Source organism: Misgurnus anguillicaudatus, chromosome 1 (assembly GCF_027580225.2).
Source record: "Misgurnus anguillicaudatus chromosome 1, ASM2758022v2, whole genome shotgun sequence".
NCBI lineage: Eukaryota > Metazoa > Chordata > Actinopteri > Cypriniformes > Cobitidae > Misgurnus > Misgurnus anguillicaudatus.
Window position 1 is genome coordinate 295,316 of NC_073337.2, and position 26,601 is coordinate 321,916.

General features: G+C 40.4%; 1 protein-coding gene across 1 annotated transcript; it reads left to right on the forward strand.

The window, feature by feature from the left end:
* The first annotated feature begins 11,587 nt into the window (after nucleotides 1-11,587).
* LOC141366059 (uncharacterized) lies at nucleotides 11,588-16,865 on the forward strand. Its single transcript, XM_073871099.1, has 2 exons — nucleotides 11,588-16,259; nucleotides 16,356-16,865. The coding sequence occupies exons 1-2, from the start codon at nucleotides 15,847-15,849 to the stop codon at nucleotides 16,804-16,806; spliced, it is 864 nt and encodes a 287-aa protein (XP_073727200.1). The 5' UTR covers nucleotides 11,588-15,846; the 3' UTR covers nucleotides 16,807-16,865.
* The last annotated feature ends 9,736 nt before the right edge of the window (nucleotides 16,866-26,601 follow it).

Genomic DNA, 26,601 nt, shown 5'->3' on the forward strand with positions numbered 1-26,601 from the left:
CACCATATATTGTAGTCTTGAAACACTTTACATCCAAATGTCAAAAAACTTACTAAAATCAATGAACAGCACTAATAAAGCCCCATTCTTAGAGATCATTAACTTAAAAAAGTTGGTTTAGGGTTTGGTTATTCTTTAAAGTGATCAACTGTGTCTGATTCTAGAACATCAGTTGGCAAATCATTCCAGAGCTTAGGGGCTAAGTAGGAAAAGGATCTACCACCTTTAGACACTTTTGATATTCTAGGGATGGTTAAGAAATCAGAATTTTGCGACTGCAATGTACGTATCAAAGGCTGCATTAAAGTCTAGTAATATAAGAATTGAGATTTCACCACGATCAAATGTTAAGAGGAGGTAATTTGTAACTTTAACCAGTGCTGTCTCTGTGCTATGGTGGGGCCTGAATACTGATTGGAACTTTTTATATGTACTATTATTCACTAAGAATGTGCATAGCTGACTTGCCACTACCTTTTCTAATATTTTAGAAAGAAAAGGGAGATTTGAGATTGGTCTGAAGTAGGGGCGCAAATCAATAAGGGGTTGGTCTGAAGTAGGTTCTTTATTCATAGGTGTGGTTTGGGCGTAACGTCAAATAAACCAATCAGAAAGTCATCCAACATTCCCTTTAAACACAAGTGCACAAGTTCCATGGCGGGTTGCTATTATTATGACGGATTTACCAGGCGCACGCCAGGAGCAGTTCACAGCCGAGGAGAAGTTGTTTTGTATGGGGATGGGAGAAACCCGCCCAAATCAGCGTCGGTTAAACAGGCGTGGGAGGAAATAGCCACAATTATCTTATCAGCTGGCATCCCCAGGATGTTGCGCCGCAAGCGCTTTAATGATGTCAGGAGACGGGGAATCCCAAGCTTGCCAGCATAAATCGGGCACGCCGTGTAACAGGAGGTGGATCTGCCTCTACACAGGTCCTGACGCCAGCAGAGGACATCGCTCAGGGGCGGACTTACCCATTAGGCAAAGGTCGGCAATTGCCTTGGGCCCCGCGTTGCCAAGGGGCCCCAAAACGCAGGGGTGTACTTGGTGAACTGCCACTTTTTGCCCCTGGTTATCATCAAGATTTCCAGAAGACTATAATAATTTTGTTTAATTAGGAATTCTATTTAAACATCTTTTGTGTTTTTCAGTATAATCCCATAACAGATTTGAACGTTATTATTACAACTGCACGAATCCGCCCCCCATTATAGTTTAGAGTGGATCATTCCATGCACCAGCGCATATGCGCGCGTAGCTCAAATCAACAAAGCCAGCAAAGCTGCAGGCAGCAGCGAGTGAGTATGATACATTAAAAGAGCGAAGCTGCAAGAAAATAAACTAACAGTGAAACGTTGCTACACCAATGGAGCAGAAAAGATGATTCACACAAAAATGTAGCCAAAGTCTCCACTTTTCTCCACACAAACACCACACGACACGGTCTGTGCTGCTCTCAACAACCTCTTTTCCGTCAGACACCGCTCTCTCTCGGCCACGGACACTGATAGTGTGCTGGTGAGTATGCTCCGCAAATAATACAGGTTCTACAGTTTATATAATATTAGCGTGTAATCTCAGGTACAGTAGCCTTTAGGTAAGTTTTAGTCCGCTGAAATGTCTGCCCAGCGCCACTAAAGATTGTAATTCATTCCCCAATATGCACACAAATTTGTGATCGCTTTTGTCTCATTTAAATCTCATATGAAAACTGTACCATGCATCGCCTTTGCCCTGTATTTCACTAGCGAACGTCAAAGTACAAGATGTATACATTAACTGATAGATGACATCTGTATAGTTCATTAATATAAAAACTATTTACATAATGTAATGCATAAGCAATACATGACGCTTTACCTTCCACTGTATAAAGTCAAATTTCACCCTTTGTTTATCTTGTCTCGAGTTCTTAACACCTATGATTGCATTATTTTAAAACCATATTATGTTTCTTTTCATCGTATTATGTTCATTTGAATACAAAGTATTTTAATTTAACCTCTTAAACCCTGAGGACCCAGTCCCGGGTACAAAATTTCGTATTTTGACTCAAATAAAATATTCTTTTAATCTTTAATGGTCCATCATGGACCCCAGTAACACATATGAGATACTGTTTGAAAGCGTAGACTCTCTACTTTCTCCAGATATGCATCACTTTGAGAAATCTTTTACTGTAAGAAAGTTATTTACACTTAATTTACACTATCCCCCCCCCATAATTTTGTATATGATTTAATATTCACATATTTCATATTTTTCAAGTATGACAAACATGGGCAAGTCTTATATCAAATGAAAGCTCTCATTCTCAGGAATAAGGCTGGACTAGCATACTCGAGAACTAGCCGAATAAAGGTCAAATATACTTGCACTAAAGCATCACAAGGAAGTCCAGCTTTTTTGCAGCACAAAGATAATGTATTCTGGGGCGTGCCTTCGAAATCATGTACTTAATGTGGGCATCCCATGACAAGTCTGATGATATTTGGACTCCGAGCAATTTAAGTAGAAACTCTGCTAATTGCATTCCCTGAGATAACAGGGGAGGGAGGGGAGGGAATGTTGTCCTCTCTTCTAACACTGATAACCATGTCCACAGTCTTAACTCCATTTATTGCCAATGAGCGTTCCTGTCCCCAATCCACTACAGAATCCAAGGCCTTCTGAGTGAGTCCAGGTAACGATCCCATTAGAAACTCTGTTATTGTTAGGTCATCAGCATATTTTACAGGTATTACAGAAGAAGGCAAATATGAATCCAGGCTATTTATGCATAAGACAAAAAGCAATGGGGATAGAAGTCACCCTTGAGGAACACCAGCTGGAACTGAGAAGGACTTGGACACACAGGAGCCCCACTTGACACTCTGCTCTCTATTACTCAAATAGCTTTTTACTATGCACCAAAGAGGTTGTCTAACATGCAAATCAGCTAGAGAATGAAGCAGTCGAGAATGTTCAATTGTGTCAAAGGCTCGAGTGAAATCAACAAAAACAGCGTGGATGTCCATTTTGGGGGAGCTGTTAAAGTGCATCGTTCCAGTGTTGCAAAATTTGAATCAATGCAGTATCAACTGACCTGTTCCTCATAAAGCCATGTTGTGTTGGCTCGATCTTAGTAGCTGTATCCTCTAGAATGGCATCTCTGAGGATTCCTTCAAACACTTTTCCAACACAGCTGAGTAGTGAGATCTGGCGATAATCGGCTGGAAAACTAGGCTTTGCTTTTTTAGGAACAGCTTTGACTATGGCCTCCTTCCATTGTTTTGGAAAAATGTTATGCTGGATGCATGTGTTAAAGATGTCACATAACACCGGTGCCAACTCTTCATGAAAAGTCTTTTTAGCACCCAGGGAGGAATGCAGTCAGGACCTACAGTCTTAGCTGCATTTACTTTACGAAGTCTGGTCTTAACTTGTCCAATACTCAGAGGAGGTACAGTACAGTTTGACAGCTTGCAGGTAACTTCTTCCTCAGGCAGAGAGATATGACTCGCATAGTTCCACACAGAAGCAAAATGTCCAGCCAAAGTATCACATTCACGTTGAATGATGTTTTGGTCTTGAGGCACCATGTCACTCTTGTCTCCTTCCATTCCCATTATGCTCTTCAATGACTTAAACCATTGTCTTGGTTTAGAGCATCGCAGTTCTTCCACCTCATGCTGGTAAAATTGTTTCTTTGCGTTCTTAATTTGTTTTGCAGTGATTGATTTTAACTTCTTATACAGGGTTTTGTTACCAGAACAAAAAGCCCGTTGTCTGTCTTTAATCAGATCTTTAATTTGAACAGTCATCCAAGGCTTGTCTGTGTTTGTAAAAGAGATTTTCTTTAAAGGAATTGTTTTATCCAAGATGGACATAAGAGTGGAAGTAAAGGCACCGACCTTTGCCTCAGGATCCATAACTCCATGAATGTAAGAAAAATCAGTAGTGTTCATTTGGAGGCCCAATTCCCTTATTGTCTCTGGGGTGCCTTTCTGCAGACAATATGTTTAATAGTCTTGGTGGGCCAGTTTCCTGCATTTAGCAAGATGGTCTGATGGTCAGACGAACCAACAGGAGGCAAATGCTCAGGTGTATTGTACATGGAGGAAATATCGGTGAATATTGAGTCTAATTGGCTAGTCTTTCTTGTTGTTCTGGACACAATGGCCCTCATTTATCAAAAGTGCGTACACCAAAATTACAGCGTACACCTGGCGTACACCCAAAACCACGGTGACTTTGAGATTTATCAATATGGACGTTGGCGTACGGTACGCTCAAATCCTACGCCTGCTCGGGAGGTGGTGTACGCACATTTTGAGTTAGTGCAGAAATGCGCAAACACTTCCTAACACCACAAAACGCACTGACAAACTAAAATATATGATATATTATGACCCACTATAAAAAAAACATAATAATTACAAACTTCAGTGTTTATTTTTATGCAACATGGACTTCAATGTTTAATTTGAGAGACTTTACCAAAGCATTTGATTTGTATGCATATGTATTCCTTCAGTTGAGAGCCTGGGCGCTTTACCTGACGTTTGGGCAAAGCATGTGAGCGGAGGGGAGCGGAGCCTTGAGCGGTGCGGTAATATTACCATCAAAGCGCCTTTCTAAAAAGTCCGCTCGCTCAGCACCGCTCGTTGAACCCAGAACGCCCTTTGATGTAAAGTAAAAATCAAAGTTAAGATTGGACAGGAAGAAAACATTAAAAGGAAGTGCGGAGAGACTGTAAAAGTTAGCAAATATTCATCCTGGAATCTGAAGCGGCACATTGCGAGAAAGCACAAGGATGTGCTACGAAAACATGGTAATAATGCATCAAAAGGTAAGCTAGTTACTTACCATTCGATGATAAATAAATAGCTACACATGAATAGGTAAAGTAAAATGTTTGTGTTGAATGGAGCCATAAATCCGATCATGATGACATGCGGACAAAATCATGGCCACGAATTATTTTTTATGCTACATTATGAACACTTCTTTTTCTTATTTAGTCTAAAGTATGGCCATAAATATAAAATTCGTTCCCAATATTCAACAGTTTGTTCCTTGGGATTAATTATTATAATATTTCGTCATTACTATTACAATTATTATTACTTCAAATTATGAATTAGCCTAGTAAAACATGTGGATGTCGTGGAAACAAATTGTTAATTTGAATTATATCCGGAGCTCCGTATGAAACTGGATCTTAGCTAACAAACAACTGTATGTAAATACAGAAAAACACACTATAAAAGTTACTACATCATTTTAAAATATTATTTTAAAAAAACTTAACCGAACCATTAAGCAGACATATAATTTAGATGTAGGCAACAGTAAATAATAATAATAATAATAATAAATAATTATTATTCTAAATATCAATTAAGCGTCATTAATAATAAAAATAATAATACAAATATTACAAAATGTCATGCAATTATTAATGTGTCTTTAATCCCGCTCTTTAAACTCCCAAATAAAACAATTTTGTTTCTTTCCACTTCCCCGGTTTGTCTTCTTTGCCGTCTTCCATGTGTCAATGTCGTAAAATGAGGGCGTGGGGGAGGTGGAGACTTGAATTTATATGGGCGTGTTATTCTAATGACGATCGTTTTCAGCCGCGGCATTTATGAAGGGCAGATATTGCGTACACCTGAATATCAACGGTACGCACAGTTTCATAAATCAGGCGGTGAGAGGAGTGTAAGCATAATCTTACGCCAACATACGCCCGTTTCTACGCAAGAATGATAAATGAGGGCCAATTTGTTTCAGACCATTTCTGCTACAGATAGTTTCAGACTTATACTTATTTGTATCACCAAGTATGACAATTGCAGCCTGCTGGTAATTACATTCAATGTATCTGAGACAGCTGTCCAAATACTGTGACTTTAATAAATCCGGTTGAGCCATTACAGAGGAAAATGGAGGAAAATATAACACAGCAGCAATAATACAGCTTAACTCACGTGGAAGATGATTAGGACGTAACCAGACCCACAAAACTTCATGTTTGTCCTATTCTAGTTGCGTCAATCGAATTTGTTTGATGGTGTTACAAACATACAAGGCAACTCCTCCTCCCCTACCTTCTTCACGATCTCGTCGATGTATTGTATATCCAGGCAAAGTAACAACTGAATCTGGGACAGTAGCATTTAGCCAGGTCTCCGTGACGGCAACAACTGCTGAGTTATTGTTCAGTGCTATACTATGCAGCTCATCACATTTGTAGCGTAAAGAACGCACTTTAGAAAGGAGGAAACCAGGCATTTTTGGTGCTGCCTTGTGTTGGGTAATCTTGATATTAATTAAAGGGATACTTCACCGATTTAGCATTCAGCTTTGTATCTGTAGAAACCCGGCAGTATTACTGAATGACCATGTTTCCCTCCATCATTTCCCCCTGAGAGGAGAGATATCTGCATTTTGGTTCTGCAAAAAAGTCCTCCGATGATGCAAAAATCGTCATATTACATCATCGGAGGACTTTTTTGCAGAACCAAAATGCAGATATCTCTACTCTCAGGGGGAAATGAGGGAGGGAAACATGGTCATTCAGTAATACTGCCGGGTTTCTACAGATACAAAGCTGAATGCTAAATCTGGGAAGTATCCCTTTAAGTTCTTAGGATGGTGCCCACAGTCAGATAAAAACATTATTTGCCCACTTAGCTGTCTTTTAATATCCACATCAGTTCCACAATTAGGGCAATTTCCAACAATTTTACAGATTGAACGAATATGATTTCTCCCAGCTTTCTTACCCCTTGGACGAGATCTGAGTCGAAAAATCCCATTCAGCTGCAGTATGTTCTTGACTTCAGGAGCCAAAGGAGATGCACATCTTCTCAGACTTTTTAAAAAATGGAGGTCACTTAGATGCCCAATTTGTGCCATTGTATGGAAAAGATGGAAGCAGTTACTTGAAGAAAAAATCCTCAGTACTTCCTAGAGTCCACCCGGTTTAAGAGAAGTAGGCCGCATACCAGAATCCAACCAAAATCTTCCAGAAATAGACTGCAGAGGCTCGAAAGGGGCAGCCTGCAGGGCTTTCAGCACCATGGACAGGTCCCAAGGAGGAATAGAGGGAGGGCGCAAAGGATTCAGCTATCGGGCTTCTCTTAAAAACCTAATAACCAGGTTGTGCTGACCCACTGATCTACCGTTTATCGGGTTGTGATGAGCGAATATCGCAGCAATATCAACTTTAATGGTGGAGGGTGACAGCCTACCATCCAAACAATACTGAAGATATGAAAGCACAACACTGATGGGGCATTCTCGAGGGTTCTCTCGTTTAGAGGAACACCAGTCGACAAACAGGTTCCATTTTAGCGTGTAAGCGTGTCTCGTAGACGACGCTCTCATTGCAGCAATAGTGTTAGATACCGCCTGCGGTAAATCACTTAAAAACTTTGCGCGTCGAGGGACCAAACGTGGAGATTCCACAGGTTGGGGCGCGGGTGCCATAACGTGCCCTCTCCTTCAGAAAGAAGGTCCTTCCTCAGGGGAATCCGCCAGGGAGGGGCTGTCGTGAGAAGCATGAGTTCGGGAAATTAGGAATAAGGAGCCAATAAGGAGCAACCAGTAAAAGTTTCTCTCCGTCCTCCCTAACTTTGCACAGTGTGACGCCGTAGTGACCGAGTGAAAGGGAACCACAAGCAACTCACCAGTTTTGGATATATTGTTTTGAATTTATTGCACCAGTGTGTAATACTATGTTGTAGTGTGTGTGTTTTTTAAAGCTTGTGTGTGTTGTCTGCCTCGCACCTGCCCTGTATATGCGCCCGTTACAGCTGTGGCTACAATCCAGAGTGTCCAACAGGCATGAATATCGGAACGAGCATGCATTTCAGTTACGAATGGATGTATGGGAGCACTGAGACCCTGGTTTGATCCCAATCTATTCAGCTGGTCACGAGGTGGAAAGTGGTGATGATGGATGCATCGTATAACAAGCTGGGGAGCCCTATGCGATGGTGTTCCGGCTTCGGGCTTCTGGTAGGTATTCTCAGCCTCACACATCACGCCCACAGAATGTTGGCTAAACGTCTGATCCTACACTTTCCTGGAAACCCTGTGGGAATGTTGATGTCGTCTGTTGATTGGTTGAAATAAACCGGATTTCCAGGAGACGCGAGTGTCGCAATTAGTTTCGGTACCTGGAAAACAAAGCTCTGACGTTCCATTGAGGAAAAGAATCAGTCATGTTCACGTGGATAATAAAGACCAGTTATCATGATCAGCTTTACATTGGATTCTCAAAAATATGCAAAGTTTGCGGCATAGACTCTCTAAAAGACGTCCAAGAGTTTTGCTTGAGGCAGTTATTAGAGTCAAAAAGTTTGGTTCTCCTGAATTGCTTGTAGGTGTTAAAAAGTGAAGAGATATGCTTCAAACAGATGTTTAACGGGAGCGTCTCATTGGTGTGGCTGTTGATGAAGTGCACAACGTTTTTCTGTGGTGAGTAATGTTGTTTATTTAGATGCTATTCGGTTGCGGCTGGTTTTTTAATAACTGACTTGTTGCCAGCCGGCTCGTTATTGTGGTGAGTCCCAAACCTGACGCTAGATGAAACAAACTTTGATTGGTTGTTTGACATTTGCGCTTTGTCCAGGAAAATCAGCGAAAAACACCAGACCTTCAGTATTGAATCCAGAGTGTTTACTATTGAAGCTCTGTCTACGCGAGACTACCTGGTCGGAGACGGAGCCATCGTGGCATATAAACCGTCTAGAGCTCAAAGCCATCTAATCTAGAACTGCAGAGCTTTACAACGCTGATCCGGGGCTTTCATTTCATGTTCTCGTCTGGATAGACAACAATATGGTGGTCTCATATATCAATATATCAAGGGGGACTTCAGTCCTTAAAAGGGTGTCACTGCACCCATTTCCAAAACATTCGCCGTCCCGTGCATTTTTCTCGTTCTCCCTAAACCAAACTGTGCAGAGTCTGTCACTAGGATGACGTTGTATCTTCAATACGTATGTGTACATGTGTGTGTATGTATGTGTATGTATGTGTGTATATATATGTATATATATATATGTATATATATATATATATATATATATATATATATATATATATATATATATATATATATATATATATATGTATGTATGTATGTATATGTGTGTGTATGTATGTGTATATATATATATGTATATATATGTGTATGTGTGTGTATGTATATATGTGTGTATATATGTATGTATAGATATGTGTGGATATATATACATATATATGGATATATGTTTGTGTATATGTACATGTGTATACATATGAATGGCCCCTACGCTAATTGGGTTTTGTTTTTCTTTCTTTATGTCTCGTCCTTCTCACCGAGGACAATGAGACAAACAGACCCAGTTCCGGTAAATGTGAAAGTCGGCACACCTCTGACCCACCGGCAGACCTTCAACGTGATGCCCAGCTGATGCATGACCAACAACCACCGGCAGAACCCGCTTAACCTCCGCCTAATCTCCTTAATCGTTTCAATGTATATATAAATATATCCTTAATCGTTTCAATGTATATATAAATATATCTCCCAAGGGTTTTTCCCTCCTATGACTTTTTTTACTTCCCCGGCTGAGCCTGGGGTTTTTTTCTCCTAGGGGGTTTTTCAACCCGGGGAGGCAGCCCTCTTGGGCTTAACTTAGCACCCTCTTCTTTACGTTACATTAGCAATACGCACGCTTATAATGTTGATTCATAGCCGCATCAAATTTAGCTGCTTGTGCTATCGTGTATTATGTTGTGCTATCTGTCGTTTTTCTGTGCTTTCCACTGCTTCTATTAATGTAAAGCTGCTTTGAAACAATCACCAATTGTGAAAAGCGCTATATAAATAAAATTGAAAAAAAAAAAATCACCAGGGAGGGGTGTGCTCCAAACCTTGGCTCAGACAGGCAGAGATGATGCTGCTGTGGGCAGATCGCCATCTCCCCTTTTGATAAGAGCGACTCATTTCTCCGGCAGGATGAACTGTGGAGCGAACATGCCGTTGAGGAATGGCATTACCCAAGGGGAATTGTAAGGGGAACAAATATAATCGCCCTCCATCCGTTTGCCCAATGGCGGCAACCAACGGCATGGGCGAAGGATTCTAACGCGTTCTGTCTTTTCCGGCGCTTGCAGATGCACTGCAAAAAATAACTTTCTTACTTAGTATTTTTGTCTTGTTTTCAGTAGAAATGTTTAAAAATTCTTAAATTAAGATGCTTTTTCTTGATGAGCAAAATGACCTAAGAAAATAAGTCTAGTTTTAAGGCAAATAATATACAATTTAAGTGAAATTGTCCTTAAAACAAGCAAAATTATCTGCCAATGGGGTGAGAAAAAAAATTGTGAAATAAGATTTAGTTTTTCTTAAACACTTAATTCAAGTAAAATTTTCTCACCCCATTGGCAGATATTTTTGCTTGTTTTAAGCACAAATTCACTTAAATTGTTAGGATTCATCTGAATCTTTTACCATTTTCCTTAAATATCCAGAGAACACAGCATTGTGAATGATATACTGATTGGTTCTTGTAAGCCCAGGGGTATTGCCTAATATAGATACATTGGGTGATTGGTCAACATGTCTAAGGTAGGAGGTGTCTCCCAACATTAGGTTAAGTTTACTTATTTATTGTCACAGATCAGATTTGCCCATGGATGGCTGCACTGTTGTGCCATCTTCCACAGTCAAGAACCTAGGTGTGATGATCGACAGCAATCTATCTTTCGATAATCATATCTCCAATGTCTGCCGCACAGCATTCTTCCATCGTAGAAATATCTAAAAAATGCGCCATATGCTGTCTGCATCAGATGCAGAGAAGCTTATCCATGCTTTAATGACCTCAAGAATAGACTTGAGTAACTCGTTACTCTGGGGATGTCAAGACTCAAGGTTTTAAAACCACTAACATTTTCTGTGATACCATTTCCAAGGTATGAGCTGTGTTTACACAAAATGTATTAAATTGTCATGTAATTGATTTGATATTTACATTTAATATATTACAAAATAATATTTTTTGAAAGAATATTATAATTTAACGACTTCATTTTAACCTGGTAGCCTACACATGTTGTATGTTGCTTAAAAATAAAATGTATTGTGTCCAGTTGAAAAGTTGTTTGTATACACCAGGGATGGGCAACTTCGGTCCTGGAGGGCCGATGTCCTGCAGACATAGGCGGGCATAGGCGGAATAGGCAAATGCTAAGGGCGCTGCTGACCCCTTGGGGCGTCCGTGCGCCCAAATTATTATTTTTATTAATATACGTATATACACATTTAACTATAAATATTTAATTTTGCACAAGAAAACAGCACTTATTAATGAATTATTAGTAGCATAGTTTCTCGGGAGATCGTGCTCGTTAAATTGCTCTGTGGCTATACTGCACTGAAGCAGCAGTTTAAAAGCACACAAGGCAAGTCTGAGTATTATTTCTCTACTACCTCCCCCTAGTGTCTGGGAGTAAATGCGTTCTATATCTGAGACTAGACCCCGAAGCCGCCACCAGGCGCCGCCATTTACGCCATTTACGCCATTTCGAAGCTCAGCCTCCACTAGCCAATAATTTCCTAAGCCAAATTGAGCCGCCATCTGATAAAGTTTGGCTGAGCCGCTGCCGGCTAGAATTATTTGCATTAAATAATAATTCTATCACATAGAGACATACACACACTAAATATATAAAAAAATACGCGAGATCTAGCACAGTCTTGTGCTCGTTGCTAGGATACACACAGAGGCCGTTTCTCAATCCAAAGGTTGCAGCCTGCGGAGGTCGGATATGCAGGCTGCATACGTCATCAAGCCTGGTTTATTTAAGTTAACTGAGCATTACATTCGCAAACCATACGGATATTACAACAATTTACGATTAACTGAGAATAAGAATAAACTTTATAATTGTTAATATTTTCAAAATAAGCATAAAAATGCGACCTCGCAGTCCGGAGGCTGCAGTCTTTGGATTGGGAAACGGCCCGAGACTCACAGTGAATTGGACCAATTAAAATAGCTCATTTTCCGTACAGAAGAAGCGATGCATTTTTTTCTCGCACAGAGGTGAAATGGCGGAAAGACGCAAGCAAGGTAATTTTGATCTCACTTTCATAATTCCTATTTACATTATTTTTTAAACTTTGACCTACCCAGACTTTTGTTAAATCTTCATGGCACGGTTGCACAAACACCTGAATCAAAGATTGATGTTATGAACCAAATCTGGAACGGAGAGATTTAGCACTGAACGTGATATTACTGCAGTAACAAACCACCGTTTTCACATTGCTAATTAAACAACGCATGCTTCAGTGTACATTGAAGTGAAATGTACAAAACTTTGTCCAAAATAATACTGATAACAGTGTGCGTTTATATTACAGTTTATCTCATTCGCATTTCTCACATCACTATTTACATTTGCACAACAGTTAGTTCAACCTCCACAACATTTAGTCTTTTTTTTCCTGAAAATGTCTCCTACATTGAACAATTTCTGAAAATATGTGGCCAGACAGAGAGGAATATGGATGTGCAAGAATGATTACTGTACTATGTATGTTGTATTCAGTTCCAATATTGTACTGCAATATTGTTTTCAGTTGTGCACAGGCACAGCTCTACCCAAAGGGAGTTTATGTTTGTTGTAAATAAGGGTGTATTTATTTCTTTTGCACAATGCAGTGAACAAATTAGAATTGCAAAAAGCATATGCAATAAAAAAGTGAAACATACATATTCAGTGTTGTGTACTCACTTACCTCACAAAATACAGTGATGTGTAATTTTACTGTATTTTTCAAATAGCTGTGCAATAGTATACAGTGCTGTCTTGAGCATTTTCAGGTAGTGTAACCAAGATCTAACTTTTTTGCATGGAAAACATTTATAAAGTAAACTGTCATAATGAAAACATGACTAAGTCATTTGACTATCTTGTTCATAAACAATGATGTCAGGACTTTTTATTTTGATGACACTGAGACTTTCATTGACATGAATACTTGCTTTTGAGGACTAACCTATCCATTTTGAGCAAGTGACACGCTTTTGCAAGTTATCAACTAGGTTTTGCAGTTTGTACTAATTGTTTTAAGAAATGCATTAACTGTTGAGCAAATGTAAAAAGTGATGTGAGAAATGCACCAAAGCGACTGAGAAAAACTGTAAGGCGAGACACGGCAGGCAAAAACATTTTTTTTCCTGGTCAATTTTAAGATTTTTGGATATTTTTCTTCAATAGCACGTGTTCTTTCAGACTTGTGGTGAAAAAAGTCAGAAATACACATTTAGGTCTTTATTTTACTACACTTCGTCTTTTTGCATCTGTAGATTTCTCATAAATTGCATGAATGCGCCTAGCGCTAGCTAATATTACCAAATAGCTCAAGTAGGCTAGTTCTAGTTCTAAATCTTCATTTTAGGTGTTTTGTGCAACTGTTCTTGTAAGTAAGAATGCCTTTTTGTGAGAACTATATTGCCATTTTGTCATTATGTCAGGACTAGTGTTTTATGGATATTTTTGTTCTCTTTTAGGACGCGGAATTAACAAATATATCAGCACACCACGAGCACATCTGCTTAAGGATTCTGGTGTGACATGGAGGCCTCACAGTGTTGATTCTGCTCGTAGCCTTCGTTCACATTTTTGGACATATATGGGCGATTTGTATGTGAACAACAATCGCATTGATGACAAACTCTACTGCAAACTCTGCTTTGAAGCAGAAATGACAAAAGAACATGGAATGCTGTCAAAAGTGTACAGCTTGGGAGAAAAAACATCAAGTGGAAACTTCCTTGCTCATGCCAAAGCTGCACACAAAGAGAGTACAATATTTCTCAAAGAACAATCAAGTAAACTGACCAACTGGATCCAAACTGTGCCGAAAGGAAGCCCAGCTACTTCCCAGTTTGATGTTAATCGCGACATCGTGTTGTGGCTGTGCCAGGACCTGCTCCCTTTTGAATTAATAGAAAAGGAAGGTTTTCAAGCATTCAACAAGAAAAATATTCATCTCAATTTGCCAACCAGCAGAGCCCTTGCAACAACAGCCCTGGCAGATGTCTACATGGGTTTGAAGTCCAAAGTCAAAGAACAACTGGCAGACATTGTCAGTGGTACTATCATGTTAGATGGCTGGACTGATGCTCATCATCGATACCCATATGTTGGTGTGAGAATCTGCACTGTAGATGCAAACTGGAATTTCCTTCTGTTTACACTTTGTGTTAAACCTGTAGAAAATCACACATCAGAAAACCTTACAGTGTTTGTAAGGGAATTACTTGAAGAATTCCTTCCCAAAGATAAAAATGTGTTGCTCTTTGACACAACAGATGGGGCAGCGAATATGATTAAGTTGTCCCGGTTACTGGGCCATGAGAGAGTAACATGTAGGGCCCTATAATATCCGCGATCACGGAATCGCGGACGGAATCGCGGAATTGGCTAATTAACACGGAATCTAGTATTAACGCGGAATTTTGCGGAATTTTACATATTTTGAATAAAATTATGTTTTTGTGTGGGAGACGAACGTATGTCTGGGGGAAATGCAGACCGGGGGAAGTAAATCTGGGCGACACGCCCCCTCCCGTGGTTTCAGACCTCCTCCAAAACACTGAAACCATGCAATAGTAAGCGGCTCTCCACGACTCTGCTTTCGTCAGCGAAAAAATTAAGAAATTCGACGCTAAGCACTTAGTTCCGAGCAGGTCTCACATGACTTTTATGTGACCGGAGAACTGTTATTTTGGAAGTTTAGTCAACACTCTGTTCACGGTGAGCGCAAAGATACATGCACTCTCTCATCCATGTCTGTCTCACTGTACCTCTCACGGTCACGCGCTCACGCATCTGTCCGAAGTGCGAACACAAATCCTCATGTATTTGTTCAGTTTTATGCATTTCAAGCGAGCTGAGGCAAACTAACTATCCCTCGCATTTAAAATATAATCATCTGCATCATGGCGCCGCTCTCTGTCTCTCTTTCGCTCGCACGTGCAAAGAGCTGCGTGCTCATGCATGCTGTCCTAAGTCAGATCACTATCCTGTGTATGTTTGTAAAGTTATATGCATTTCAAGCGATTGTGTATAAAATATGGATCGCGTTCCGCTGGATTGATGTGTTAAGGCACTTCTGAAGGCACCACTGCGTTGACACCTTGTTGTAGCCTCCTGCAACAACACTAAAAAACAATGCATTGAATTGAGTTGTGTGTGCGCGCGCGCGCGCGTGTGTGTTTATTAAGTAATCCTGTTATCCAGTTTTTCCCCCAAATCATTTACATTTTAATCATTAACATTAAAGGCACACTCTTTTTATGACTAAAATAAAAGTAAAGGGTAAAAAATATAATTGCCAAAAATTAAAACGGATAAAACGGAATTTGCAAAAATTAAAACGGAGAAAACGGAATTTGGGAAAAAATAAAACGGAATTTGGGAAAAAATAAAACGGATTTTATAGGGCCCTAAACATGCGTAGCACACTGTTTACACAACTTACTCATAACAGACACTCTTACCAAAATCCCTGAAGCACAAGCCTTAATTTCCCAATGCAAAGATATTGTTAGTGCACTGCACTTCAAGGCACATCTAATAGAGGAATTTGTGTTGGAGCAGAAAGAGGCAGACATATTTGCCAAGATACAAGACCTGCAGGATGAAATTGATGCAGATTCTAATGATCCTATTGATGAAATTGATGATGCAGAGGATTGGCAGCTGGGAACTAAGAAATCAAACCAGGGCTCACAGACACACAAAACACTGAAGACCACAGTGCCAACACGTTGGAACAGTGTCCTCAACATGATCAGAAGCATAGTCAGTATGGAGACAGAAGTCACTGAAATCCTGAAGAGGATAGGAAAGCCCTTGTTATGCCTCCTACCTGATGACATCAAGCTACTTTGTAACTTAGTTAGCTTTTTGGAAGACTTTGAGAAATTCACTCTCATTATAAGTGAAGTCAGTCCAAACCTGAGTGCCATACCACTAATCAGGGCTCGAATCAAGAAAATCTGTGCAGTGGCTCCCAGAGATCCACTACTGATGAAGAGAGTCAAAGAACGAATAGTGAAAAACATGGACAAACGAATTCCCATGTCAGATCTGGTTAGAGCCACCGCAGTGTTTGATCCAGCTGTCAGAGATATCACCATGACAAAAGATGAAAGCAGAGAGCTGCTGCAGAATCTCTATGAGAAACTTAACTCCTCCAGGTGACATTGATATTTCTGTGTATTTGCTAACCACTTACTTTTCTCATGGTTTTGATTTTAAAAGCCATTTCCTTATGCATATATTTCCCTTTTCAGATTCAGTTCAACAGTGTTTGGGGTTGGAGATGAGAGGACAACTACTGATGGTGGTTCTGGCGGTCCTTCTGGTGGGAATGGTGACCACGACGATGGAGATGTGGTAGGATGTGCGAAACGCCTGCGACTAGAATTATTAGCAGAGGCACAAGAAGATGCAGAAGCTCATTCTTTAAGTTCTATCCTTGACCAAGAGATTGATGCTTTTCTGGCAGTGAGAACAAGAGACCAAGGAGCATTGGACTTTTGGCGAACACATAGCAATACTTTCCCCACACTGTCCGCTATGGCCCGGTGCTACCTCTCCATTTCACCAGGTAGTGTGCCGGTGGAATGCATGTTTAGTTCCACTGGCCTACTGCTCAATGGCAAACGATCATCACTTGCTCCTTCAAGGTGTAATATGATAAGCTTCATCCATGATAATGCCAAGTTATTGTATACAACTTAGCCTACATACATTTAGCCTAAACACAACACATTGTAGGCTATTTGAAAATGTTTAGTAGCATACAGACTACAAAATAAATATGTTCATATGTTGTGAAATTAACATCTGGTGTTGTCTTTATTACATCGTTTTGCATTTTGTTGAAATATAGTGTAAGCCATGCGTTGCTTGGAAAGATTGAGGTCTAGTTAATCAGTATAACATAGACATCTGTAGACATGAAGTGGCAGCTTCAGCCATTTGCAGCTATAAAAAGTTTGGCGGCTGCAGCAGCCATTTAGGTTTTGGCTGAGCCGGCTAGCCAGCCAATAACTTCATCAGCCAGCCATTATTCTCAAAACAAATGGCTTCGGGGTCTATTACACGCCCCCTCATGTTCTCACGCAGTGAAAAATACAGAGCGGAGCAGACACTGACATACAGGACAGACCAGGTTACTTTTGAGATTAAACATATTAAACAAAGTCTCACCTTTCAAATCATCTCTTCCTTCTAGTTAATTTATAGCATCAAATAAACATGAATGACCATGAGAAGGTATGTTGTTTTAACCGCGGAAAGGCGTCAGTACACTCCGCTTTTCAATTCAAATCCTCCCATGCTAATCTACTAACTCTCTTGAACGCACATTCACTGCTAGTTCTCTTGCTGTTAATTTGTAGATCAAGTAGCTAATCTGTGTCTAGTTTATTCAAACGCCGGGTGAGCACTGTGCATCGCGTCTGCGGAGAGCGTTTGCTGCGCGTGGCCATTGTGCTTTTACACCGGCTGCGTTTAATAACCATTTCAAGTTCACATTACTTTCTTTTACCTGCATTTATGAGCAAAACCTCTTCAATATGCTTTTAATCCACATTGTTTTCGTGCTGTTCTGGTCCGTGTAATGACAGATATAGACACAATTACAGACATAAACAGGCCAGTGCACAAATCTGTTTCTCTTAAGATTATTAAAATAGATGATAGGTGTGTTTTTTTAATATTTCATTGCTTTCTGTTAAATTGCTCAAAGTTATTACTGTTTAAAACACACTTCCCTTACGAAAAAGAAGTATACTTCAAGTTCATTTTATTAAGTATACTTAAGTAATGTTGGAGTATAGTTTTAAGTATACTTTATGTAGTAAGTGTACTAACATTTATGTTCTAGTAGTATACTTGTAAGTGTACTGCTTGAATACCGCTTGGGACTAAATTGGCCCACTTTTAGTATATAAAAGTATACTTCTAAGTGTACTATAAGTGTAAGAGTAGTCAACTTTAAGTGTACAACTAGTGCACAATTAGTTCTTCATTTGTACTGCAAGTGAACTCATGAGTATATTAGTAGTTTTCTAGACTTATACTTCAAGTGTACATGCAAATGTTCTGTTAGTGTACTCTTAGTAAACTAGTAGGTTACTAATTTTGTGCTGCAGGTATACTTCCAAGTGTTCTTTTAATTTATTTTTAGTTAACTAGTAGTTTACTAGTCATATACTTCAAGTGTACATGCAAGTGTTCTGTTAGTGTACTCTTAGTAAACTAGTAGGTTACTAATTTTGTGCTGCAGGTATATGTCACAGGTGACGGTTTGTGAGGGCGGAACCAAAAGTGTGGAAGACGGGTTCCGCCCGATGATGGTTCCGCCCGGACGCTTCACTCAGAACACCGGAATTTCCGGGGTTTCCCCGAAACCGAAATTAAGCCTGATCACGCTCAGGTGGGGATAATTTACACAGCGGTTGCTAATAGGCTGACAAGGAGAAGAGTCAGAGCATAAAAAGACCTTTGAAGACATCAAACGGGGTGCTTGTGGTGTACTTTGTATACGCTGTGTTGCTGCTTTGCAGAAGGACTATGCTGGCTTGATCGTTCCCCCTGGGGAAGAGAGAAAGGCACAGTCAGCTAGCGAAGGAATACTGGGAGACTTCACTCGTGAGAGAGCGGACACAGAGCATTCAACAGTGCAGATATTAGAAGTCATTGACAACGAAGAGTGAGTAACAGCTGTAATACTTATCTGTATAATACTTGGAAGAGGAGTTGCTTGGTGTGTGTTTTCCTTGTGTTTGTGGTCCCTGGCCCCACTGGAGAGGGAAGCGTGGGCGAGCCGCGGGTTGACCGGAAGCACGGACGAAACCATTGGTAGGAAGCACCGTTCACCGATAGAGCAGTGGCCCTGTGGGAAAAAGGAAGCGCAGGTGAGCCAGAGGAGCGATAAACAACACGCCGGGCCTGTGAATAACACACATCTCACTCTCATTGGCGGTCCAGCTATCGCCCAACTATCCTCTCGAGGGGGTCGTAGCCAGGTGGCGAGGGCGATCTAAAAATCACGTGAAGTTGTATAAGAGTGCTGTGGGTGAGTTTCACTGATTGATGGTGTTTATGCTTTACTTGCTGTGTGTATGCTGTGCTTGTAGCGTCCAAACTGCCTAGCCTCAGACGAGCCGCGAGACGACGACATCTATTGTGGCCTGGGTCCTACGGAGAGCGAGAAAATTTAGCCCCGTGCCCCGGGTGTGCCAACGAGAGCGTCGCTCCTCCAAAGAGCAGACAGTGGTGAAACCCAGTGAGTATCGTAGGGAGTGTACCGTGCGGATTGAGGGTCATAGCTGTGTGTGTACTGACCTTTCCAACAGAAGCTCGTGATGTGCGGGGCCCCGACGAAAGTTCGCCCCAACTCGTGACCCCGGCCGTGGAAGTAGGAGGGGGAGTTCGGGAAGCGTTCGGCTCCGTGCCACTGAGCCCACTAGTCCCTACAACGCCCGGACAGCTTGAGTGGATGGGCGAAGGATCACGGTGCACTGACGCTGTAGCGAAAGTCCACTGTCTGCGAGCGAACGAAGACCCTCAGTACTGTGAGTAACATACTCTGTGAAGGGAAGTTAATCTGTGCTTATAGCAAATACTTACCTGTGTTCTAACGAAGGCTCTGTGTGAACAAAGATCCCCAGTGCTGTGAGTAATATATCCGGTGAAGTGAAATTAACCTGTGCTTATAGCAAACGCTTACCTGTGTTCTAACGAAGGCTCTGTGTAAACGAAGATCCCCAGTGCTGTGAGTAATATATCCTGTGAAGTGAAATTAACCTGTGCTTATAGCAAACGCTTACCTGTGTTCTAACGAAGGCTCTGTGTGAACGAAGATCCCCAGTGCAGTGAGTAACATATCCTGTGAAGTGAAAGTAACCTTTGCTTATAGCAAACGCTTACCTGTGTTCTAACGAAGGCTCTGTGTGAACGAAGATCCCCAGTGCTGTGAGTATTATATCCTGTGAAGTGAAATTAACCTGTGCTTATAGCAAACGCTTACCTGTGTTCTAACGAAGGCTCTGTGTGAACGAAGATCCCCAGTGCTGTGAGTAATATATCCTGTGAAGTGAAATTAACCTGTGCTTATAGCAAACACTTACCTGTGTTCTAACGAAGGCTCTGTGTGAACGAAGACCCTCAGTACTGTGAGTAACATACTCTGTGAAGTGAAGTCAATCTGTGCTTATAGCAAATACTTACCTGGTTCTAACGAAGGCTCTGTGTGAACGAAGACCCCCAGTGCTGTGAGTAATATATCCTGTGGAGCGAAATTAACCTGTGCTTATAGCAAATACTTGCTTGTGTTCTAACGAAGGCTCTGTGTGAACGAAGACCCTCAGTACTGTGAGTAACATACTCTGTGAAGTGAAGTTAATCTGTGCTTATAACAAAAACTTACCTGTGTTCCAACGAAGGCTCGGCGTGAACGAAGATCCCCAGTGCCGTGAGAACGTATCCGGTGAAACCTGTGTGAACGAAGGTCCCCAGTACTGTGAGTAACATATTCCGTGGAGTGAAAACAATCTGTGCTTATAGTGATTGCTTACCATTTTTCGAAGACCCTCTGTGAGCGAAGAACCCCGGGGTTGATCCAAAGAGCCACGCAACTAAGACCTGAGGGAAAGAAAGAGAAAGAAGGGTGAGAAGAGTAGCGACCTAGAACAACGTACCACTGCATAACTTTTATTTGATTCTGCCTCCAGGAAGAAGCGGAGCGCGCTACGGATTCTCGGACCAGAGCCCCAAAAGAGCCCCTGTCCCCAGTCCTTGTCCCAAGTGGCCCTGGAGGCGAGAAGAAGACTTAGTAGTTTTAAATTGCCCTTTCCCCCTTTCCCCCTTTCCTTTTAAATATTTAATAAGTTTATTTTAACTGTAGTTTACTCGTCTGTCTGGTCATTGGGGTGGTCTTGGGAAACTCCTCGAGGTGGAAGAGTTGAGAGGGGCGTGACCTTTAGTTATTCGGGTACGCCCCCGGCCGTGACATATACTTCCAAGTGTTCTTTTAATATACTTTTAGTTATCTAGTAGTTTAGTAGTCATATACTGAAAGTGTACATGCAAGTGTTCTGTTAGTGTACTCTTAGTAAACTAGTAGGTTACTTATTGTATACTGCTTGTGTAACAAAGCACTTTGACACTGAGGATCCATCAGGCAAAGTCAAACAACAACAAACAAACCAATGTAGGGCAGGCAAATCTCGTAGTCATGAAACAGGCAAAAGGGTCAGAGCAGTCAACAAACATACTCATAAAACAGATAAAGATCAATAAATACAGATCGGTATGCAGGCAGGCAAACCGCTCAGCAATGACAGCCAGTACAAATCAAGATTTGCACTGACTGAATGTTTCCAGAGAGTTTATATAGGCTGTCCAATGAGCTTCAGGTGGCAGAGTAATCAGTCCAGGTATGAGGGATTATGGGAAATGGAGTCCAGAACGAAAGTTAATTTTCAGGGGATTCAGCCATATATATAGATACATATACAACCTCAAATCAGAAAAAGTTGGGACACTGTAGAAATTTTGAATAAAAAAGGAATGGAATAATTTATAAATCTCATAAACTTATATTTTATTCACAATAGAATATAGATAACATATCAAATGTTGAAAGTGAGACATTTTGAAATGTCATGCCAAATATTGGCTCAATTTGGATTTTATGAGAGCTACACATTCCAAAAAAGTTGGGACAGGTAGCAATAAGAGGCCGGAAAAGTTAAATGTACATATAAGGAACAGCTGGAGGAGGACCAATGTTTAGGAATAGGAATGTTGTCCCATTCTTGCCTAATACAGGCTTCTAGTTGCTCCACTGTCTTAGGTCTTCTTTATCGCATCTTCCTCTTTATGATGCACCAAATATTTTCTATGGGTGAAAGATCTGGACTGCAGGCTGGCCATTTCAGTATTCAGATCCTTCTTCTACGCAGTCTTGATGTTGTAATTGATGCAGTATGTGGTCTGGCATTGTCATGTTGGAAAATGCAAGGTCTTCCCTGAAAGAGACAACGTCTGAATGGGAGCATATGTGGTTATAGAACTTGGATAAACCTTTCAGCATTGATGGTGCCTTTCCAGATGTGTAAGCTGCCCATGCCACATGCACCATGCACAACACCATACCATCAGAGATGCAGGCTTCTGAACTGAGCGCTAATAACAACTTGGGTTGTCCTTGTCCTCTTTAGTCCGGATGAAATGGCGTCCCAGTTTTCCAAAAAGAACTTCAAATGTTGATTCGTTGGACCACAGAACAGTTTTCCACTTTGCCAAAGTTCCTTTTTAAATGAGCCTTGCCCAGGGAAAATGCCTGTGCTTCTGGATCATGTATAGATATGGTTTCTTTTTTTGACCTATAGCGTTTTAGCTGGCAACGGCGAATGGCACAGTGGATTGTGTCCACTGACAATGTTTTCTGGAGCCCATGTTATGATTTCCATTACAGTAGCATTCCTGTATGTGATGCAGTGCCGTCCCGAAGATCCAAAATGATCCAATATTTGGCATTTTTTTTATTTATTAATTTTGTTTGATTAGCTCACTGATAGCATACGAAAGACTTAGCTTCAAATTGAAAGTACAATTAAAAGGTATATGTCAAGTATAAAAATTAATACACAGGAACATTGTATTGTACTTTAAGTGCAATGTATATATATTTATAGTATGATGTTAAGTTCACTTAAAGTAGTAAACTACTAGTTAACTGGAAGTATGGTGGAGGAATACTTGCAAGTATACCTGCAGCACACAATTAGTAACTTACTAGTTTACTAAGAGTACACTAACAGAACACTTGCATGTACACTTTCAGTATGACTAGTACACTACTAGTTAACTAAAAGTATAGTAGACGAATACTTGCAGGTGTACCTGCAGCACACAGTTGGTGGCTTGCTGGTTTGCTGGGAGTTCACTGGCAGGGCAGTTGTATGTACACTTGAGGTGTGACTAGTACACTACTAGTTAACTAAAAGTATAGTAAAAGAATACTTGCAAGTATACCTGCAGCACACAATTAGTAACTTACTAGTTTAAAAAGAGTACACTAACAGAACAATTGCATGTTCACTTTCAATATGAGTACTAGTTAACTAAAAGTATAGTAAAAGAATACTTGCAAGTATACCTGCAGCACTAAATTAATAACCTACTATTCAATTCAATTCAATTTTATTTATATAGCGCTTTTCACAATTGGTGATTGTTTCAAAGCAGCTTTACATTAATAGAAGCAGTGGAAAGCACAGAAAAACGACAGATAGCACAACATAATACACGATAGCACAAGCAGCTAAATTTGATGCGGCTATGAATCAACATTATAAGCGTGCGTATTGCTAATGTAACGTAAAGAAGAGGGTGCTAAGTTAAGCCCAAGAGGGCTGCCTCCCCGGGTTGAAAAACCCCCTAGGAGAAAAAAAAAACCCAGGCTCAGCCAGGGAGTAAAAAAAAGTCATAGGAGGGAAAAACTCTTGGGAGATATATTTAAATTGAAACGATTAAGGAGATTAGGCGGAGGTTAAGCGGGTTCTGCCGGTGGTCGTTGGTCGTGCATCAGCTGGGCATCACGTTGAAGGTCTGCCCGTGGGTCAGAGGTGTGCCGACTTTCACATTTACCGGAACTGGGTCTGTTTGTCTCATTGTCCTCGGAGAGGAGGACGAGACATAAAGAAAGAAAAACAAAACCCAATTAGCGTAGGGGCCATTCATATGTATACACATGTACATATACACAAACATATATCCATATATATCCACACATATCTATATATACATATATACACATATATATACATACACATACACACACATACACATATATATACACACATACACATACATATATATAAATATATATATATATATATATATATATATATATATATATATATATATATATATATATATATATATATATATATATATATATATATATATATATATATATACACATATATACATACATACACATACATACACATACATACACACATATACACATACATACACACACATGTACATATACGTATTGAAGATACAACGTCATCCTAGTGAAAGACTCTGCACAGTTTGGTTTAGGGAGAATGAGAAAAATGCACGGGACGGCGAATGTTTTGGAAATGGGTGCAGTGACACCCTTTTAAGGACTAAAGTCCCGCCCCCGACTAGTGGGCTTAACACCACAAATCTATACCCATCGTGCTTTATTAAAGTCCGGACGAGCAAGGGAGTAAAGGGGAGACGGGGACGTGACTGCGCCAGCCATCTCCCTGATGCCTGTCTGGGCTTCACAGTACTCCCCTACTCGACTCAGAAACCTCAGGAGAAGGGCCGAGCAAGTGATAACATAATTCCATACATAACTTTCAATCACTCCTCTGCGCTTGGCAATTAATGGCCCGATTCGGGGATTTATTGGTGTAGTTTTGAAGTTTTGGCCTTGTATTGTGGTTTGTATGTGCACAGAGTAGCGTTTCTTTCCCTTGTATGTAGCCTTTTCTATTTTATAAGTGACCTTTGTTTTTAAAAGTTTATGCCCGGCTCATGGTTTGCTGCACATATGTAAACGAGTAAGGAGAGATTAAACATTTTCTTAAGAATATTTAGTTTATTTATTTATTTATTAGGTTGTTCAAGCTATCTATTGTGAGATGAGTACCATTAATAAAACAATTATGTGAATGCCTTGTTGAAGAGAAAAGTTTTAAGTCTAGATTTAAAATTATCGACTGTGTCTGATTCTCGGACATCGGTTGGTAAATCATTCCAGAGCTTAGGGGCTAAGTAGGAAAATGACCTTCCACTTTTAGACACTTTTGATAGTCTAGGGATAATCAAGAGACCAGAATTTTGCGACCGTAGTGTGCGTGATGGATTGTATTCTGATAGTAATTCTCTAAGATATGAGGGTGCTAGGCCATTTAAAGCTTTGTAGGTGATTAGTGATATTTTAAATTGTATGCGATATTTAACTGGTAGCCAGTGTAAAGATGCCAGAATTGGGCTTATGTGGTCATACTTTTTAGATCGAGTAAGTACCTTTGCGGAAGCATTTTGAACTAGCTGAAGCTTGTTTACTTGATTTGCATGGCATCCCCCGAGTAGCGAGTTACAATAGTCTATTCTAGAGGTCATAAAAGCATGGATTAGCTTCTCCGCGTCAGATGTAGATAGTACATGGCGTATTTTCGAGATATTTCTAAGATGGAAGAATGCTGTGCGGCAGACGTTGGCGATATGACTATCGAAGGATAAGTTGCTGTCGAACATCACACCTAAGTTCCTAACCGTGGAAGATGGCACCACAGTGCACCCATCTATGTGCAACTTGTAATCTGACATATTATGTTTGTAGCGATTCTGTTCAATAATAAGTATCTCTGTCTTATTGGAGTTGAGCTTAAGAAAGTTATGTGCCATTCAGTCACTAACATCGCTAATGCAGTCTGTTAGCTTAGAAAACGTGTGTGTTTCGCTGGGATGTGAGGAGATGTAAAGCTGGGTATCATCCGCATAGCAGTGAAAACTTATGTTTCCTGATAATGTCTCCTAGGGGTAACATATATAACGAGAACAGGATAGGACCTAAAACTGATCCCTGCGGTACACCGTATTTAACCAGGGAGTGATATGACTCTTCCTCGTTTACATAAACAAAGTGATAGCGATTGGTTAGATACGACCTAAACCAGGCTAGCGCCTGACCACTGATACAAACATAGTTTTCTAGTCTATTGAGTAAGATTGTGTGATCTATTGTGTCAAAGGCTGCACTAAGGTCTAATAATATAAGAATTGAGATTTCACCACGATCGGATGTTAATAGGAGGTCATTTGTAACTCTAAGCAACGCTGTCTCTGTGCTATGGTGGGGCCTGAATCCTGATTGGAACTTTTCATATGTACTATTATTTGTCAAGAATGTGCGTAACTGGCTTGCCACTACCTTTTCTAATATTTTCGAAAGAAAAGGGAGATTTGAGATTGGTCTAAAGTTATTAAGCTCTCCCTGGTCAAGCTGCGTTTTTTTAATCAGCGGTTTAATAACTGCTAGTTTGAAAGCTGTTGGAACGTATCCTATTTCTAGCGATGAGTTAAAGATATTTAGAACCGGGGTTGACACTACAGGGAATACCTCTTTAAGCAGTTTTGTGGGAACGGGGTCTAATATACAGGATGATGATTTGGATGATGTAACTAGTCTAGAGAGCTCATCTATTGTAGTAGGTTTAAATGAATAAAGATGTTCGTATGGTAGTCTAGTGTTAAGTGAACTAACGGGTAGAGTGGTGGCTGCCTGGGTAGCTACGATGTTGTCCCTTATAGCCGTAATTTTGTTAGAAAAGAAGTTCATGAAGTCGTTACTATTGTGTTGAAGTTTACTATTGGTTTCTGTTTGTTCTTTATTTCTAGTCAGTTTTGCAACGGTGCTGAAGAGGAAACGAGGGTTATTATGATTCTCATTTATAAGCTTGCTAAGATAGGTAG

What these genes read in the sequence shown, in the direction of transcription:
- LOC141366059 (XM_073871099.1), top strand. Translation starts at nt 15,847, where the DNA reads ATGATCAGAAGCATAGTCAGTATGGAGACAGAAGTCACTGAAATCCTG. An exon ending in GAGAAACTTAACTCCTCCAG is followed by an intron (nt 16,260 to 16,355) that starts GTGACATTGATA and finishes TTCCCTTTTCAG; the next exon opens with ATTCAGTTCAACAGTGTTTG.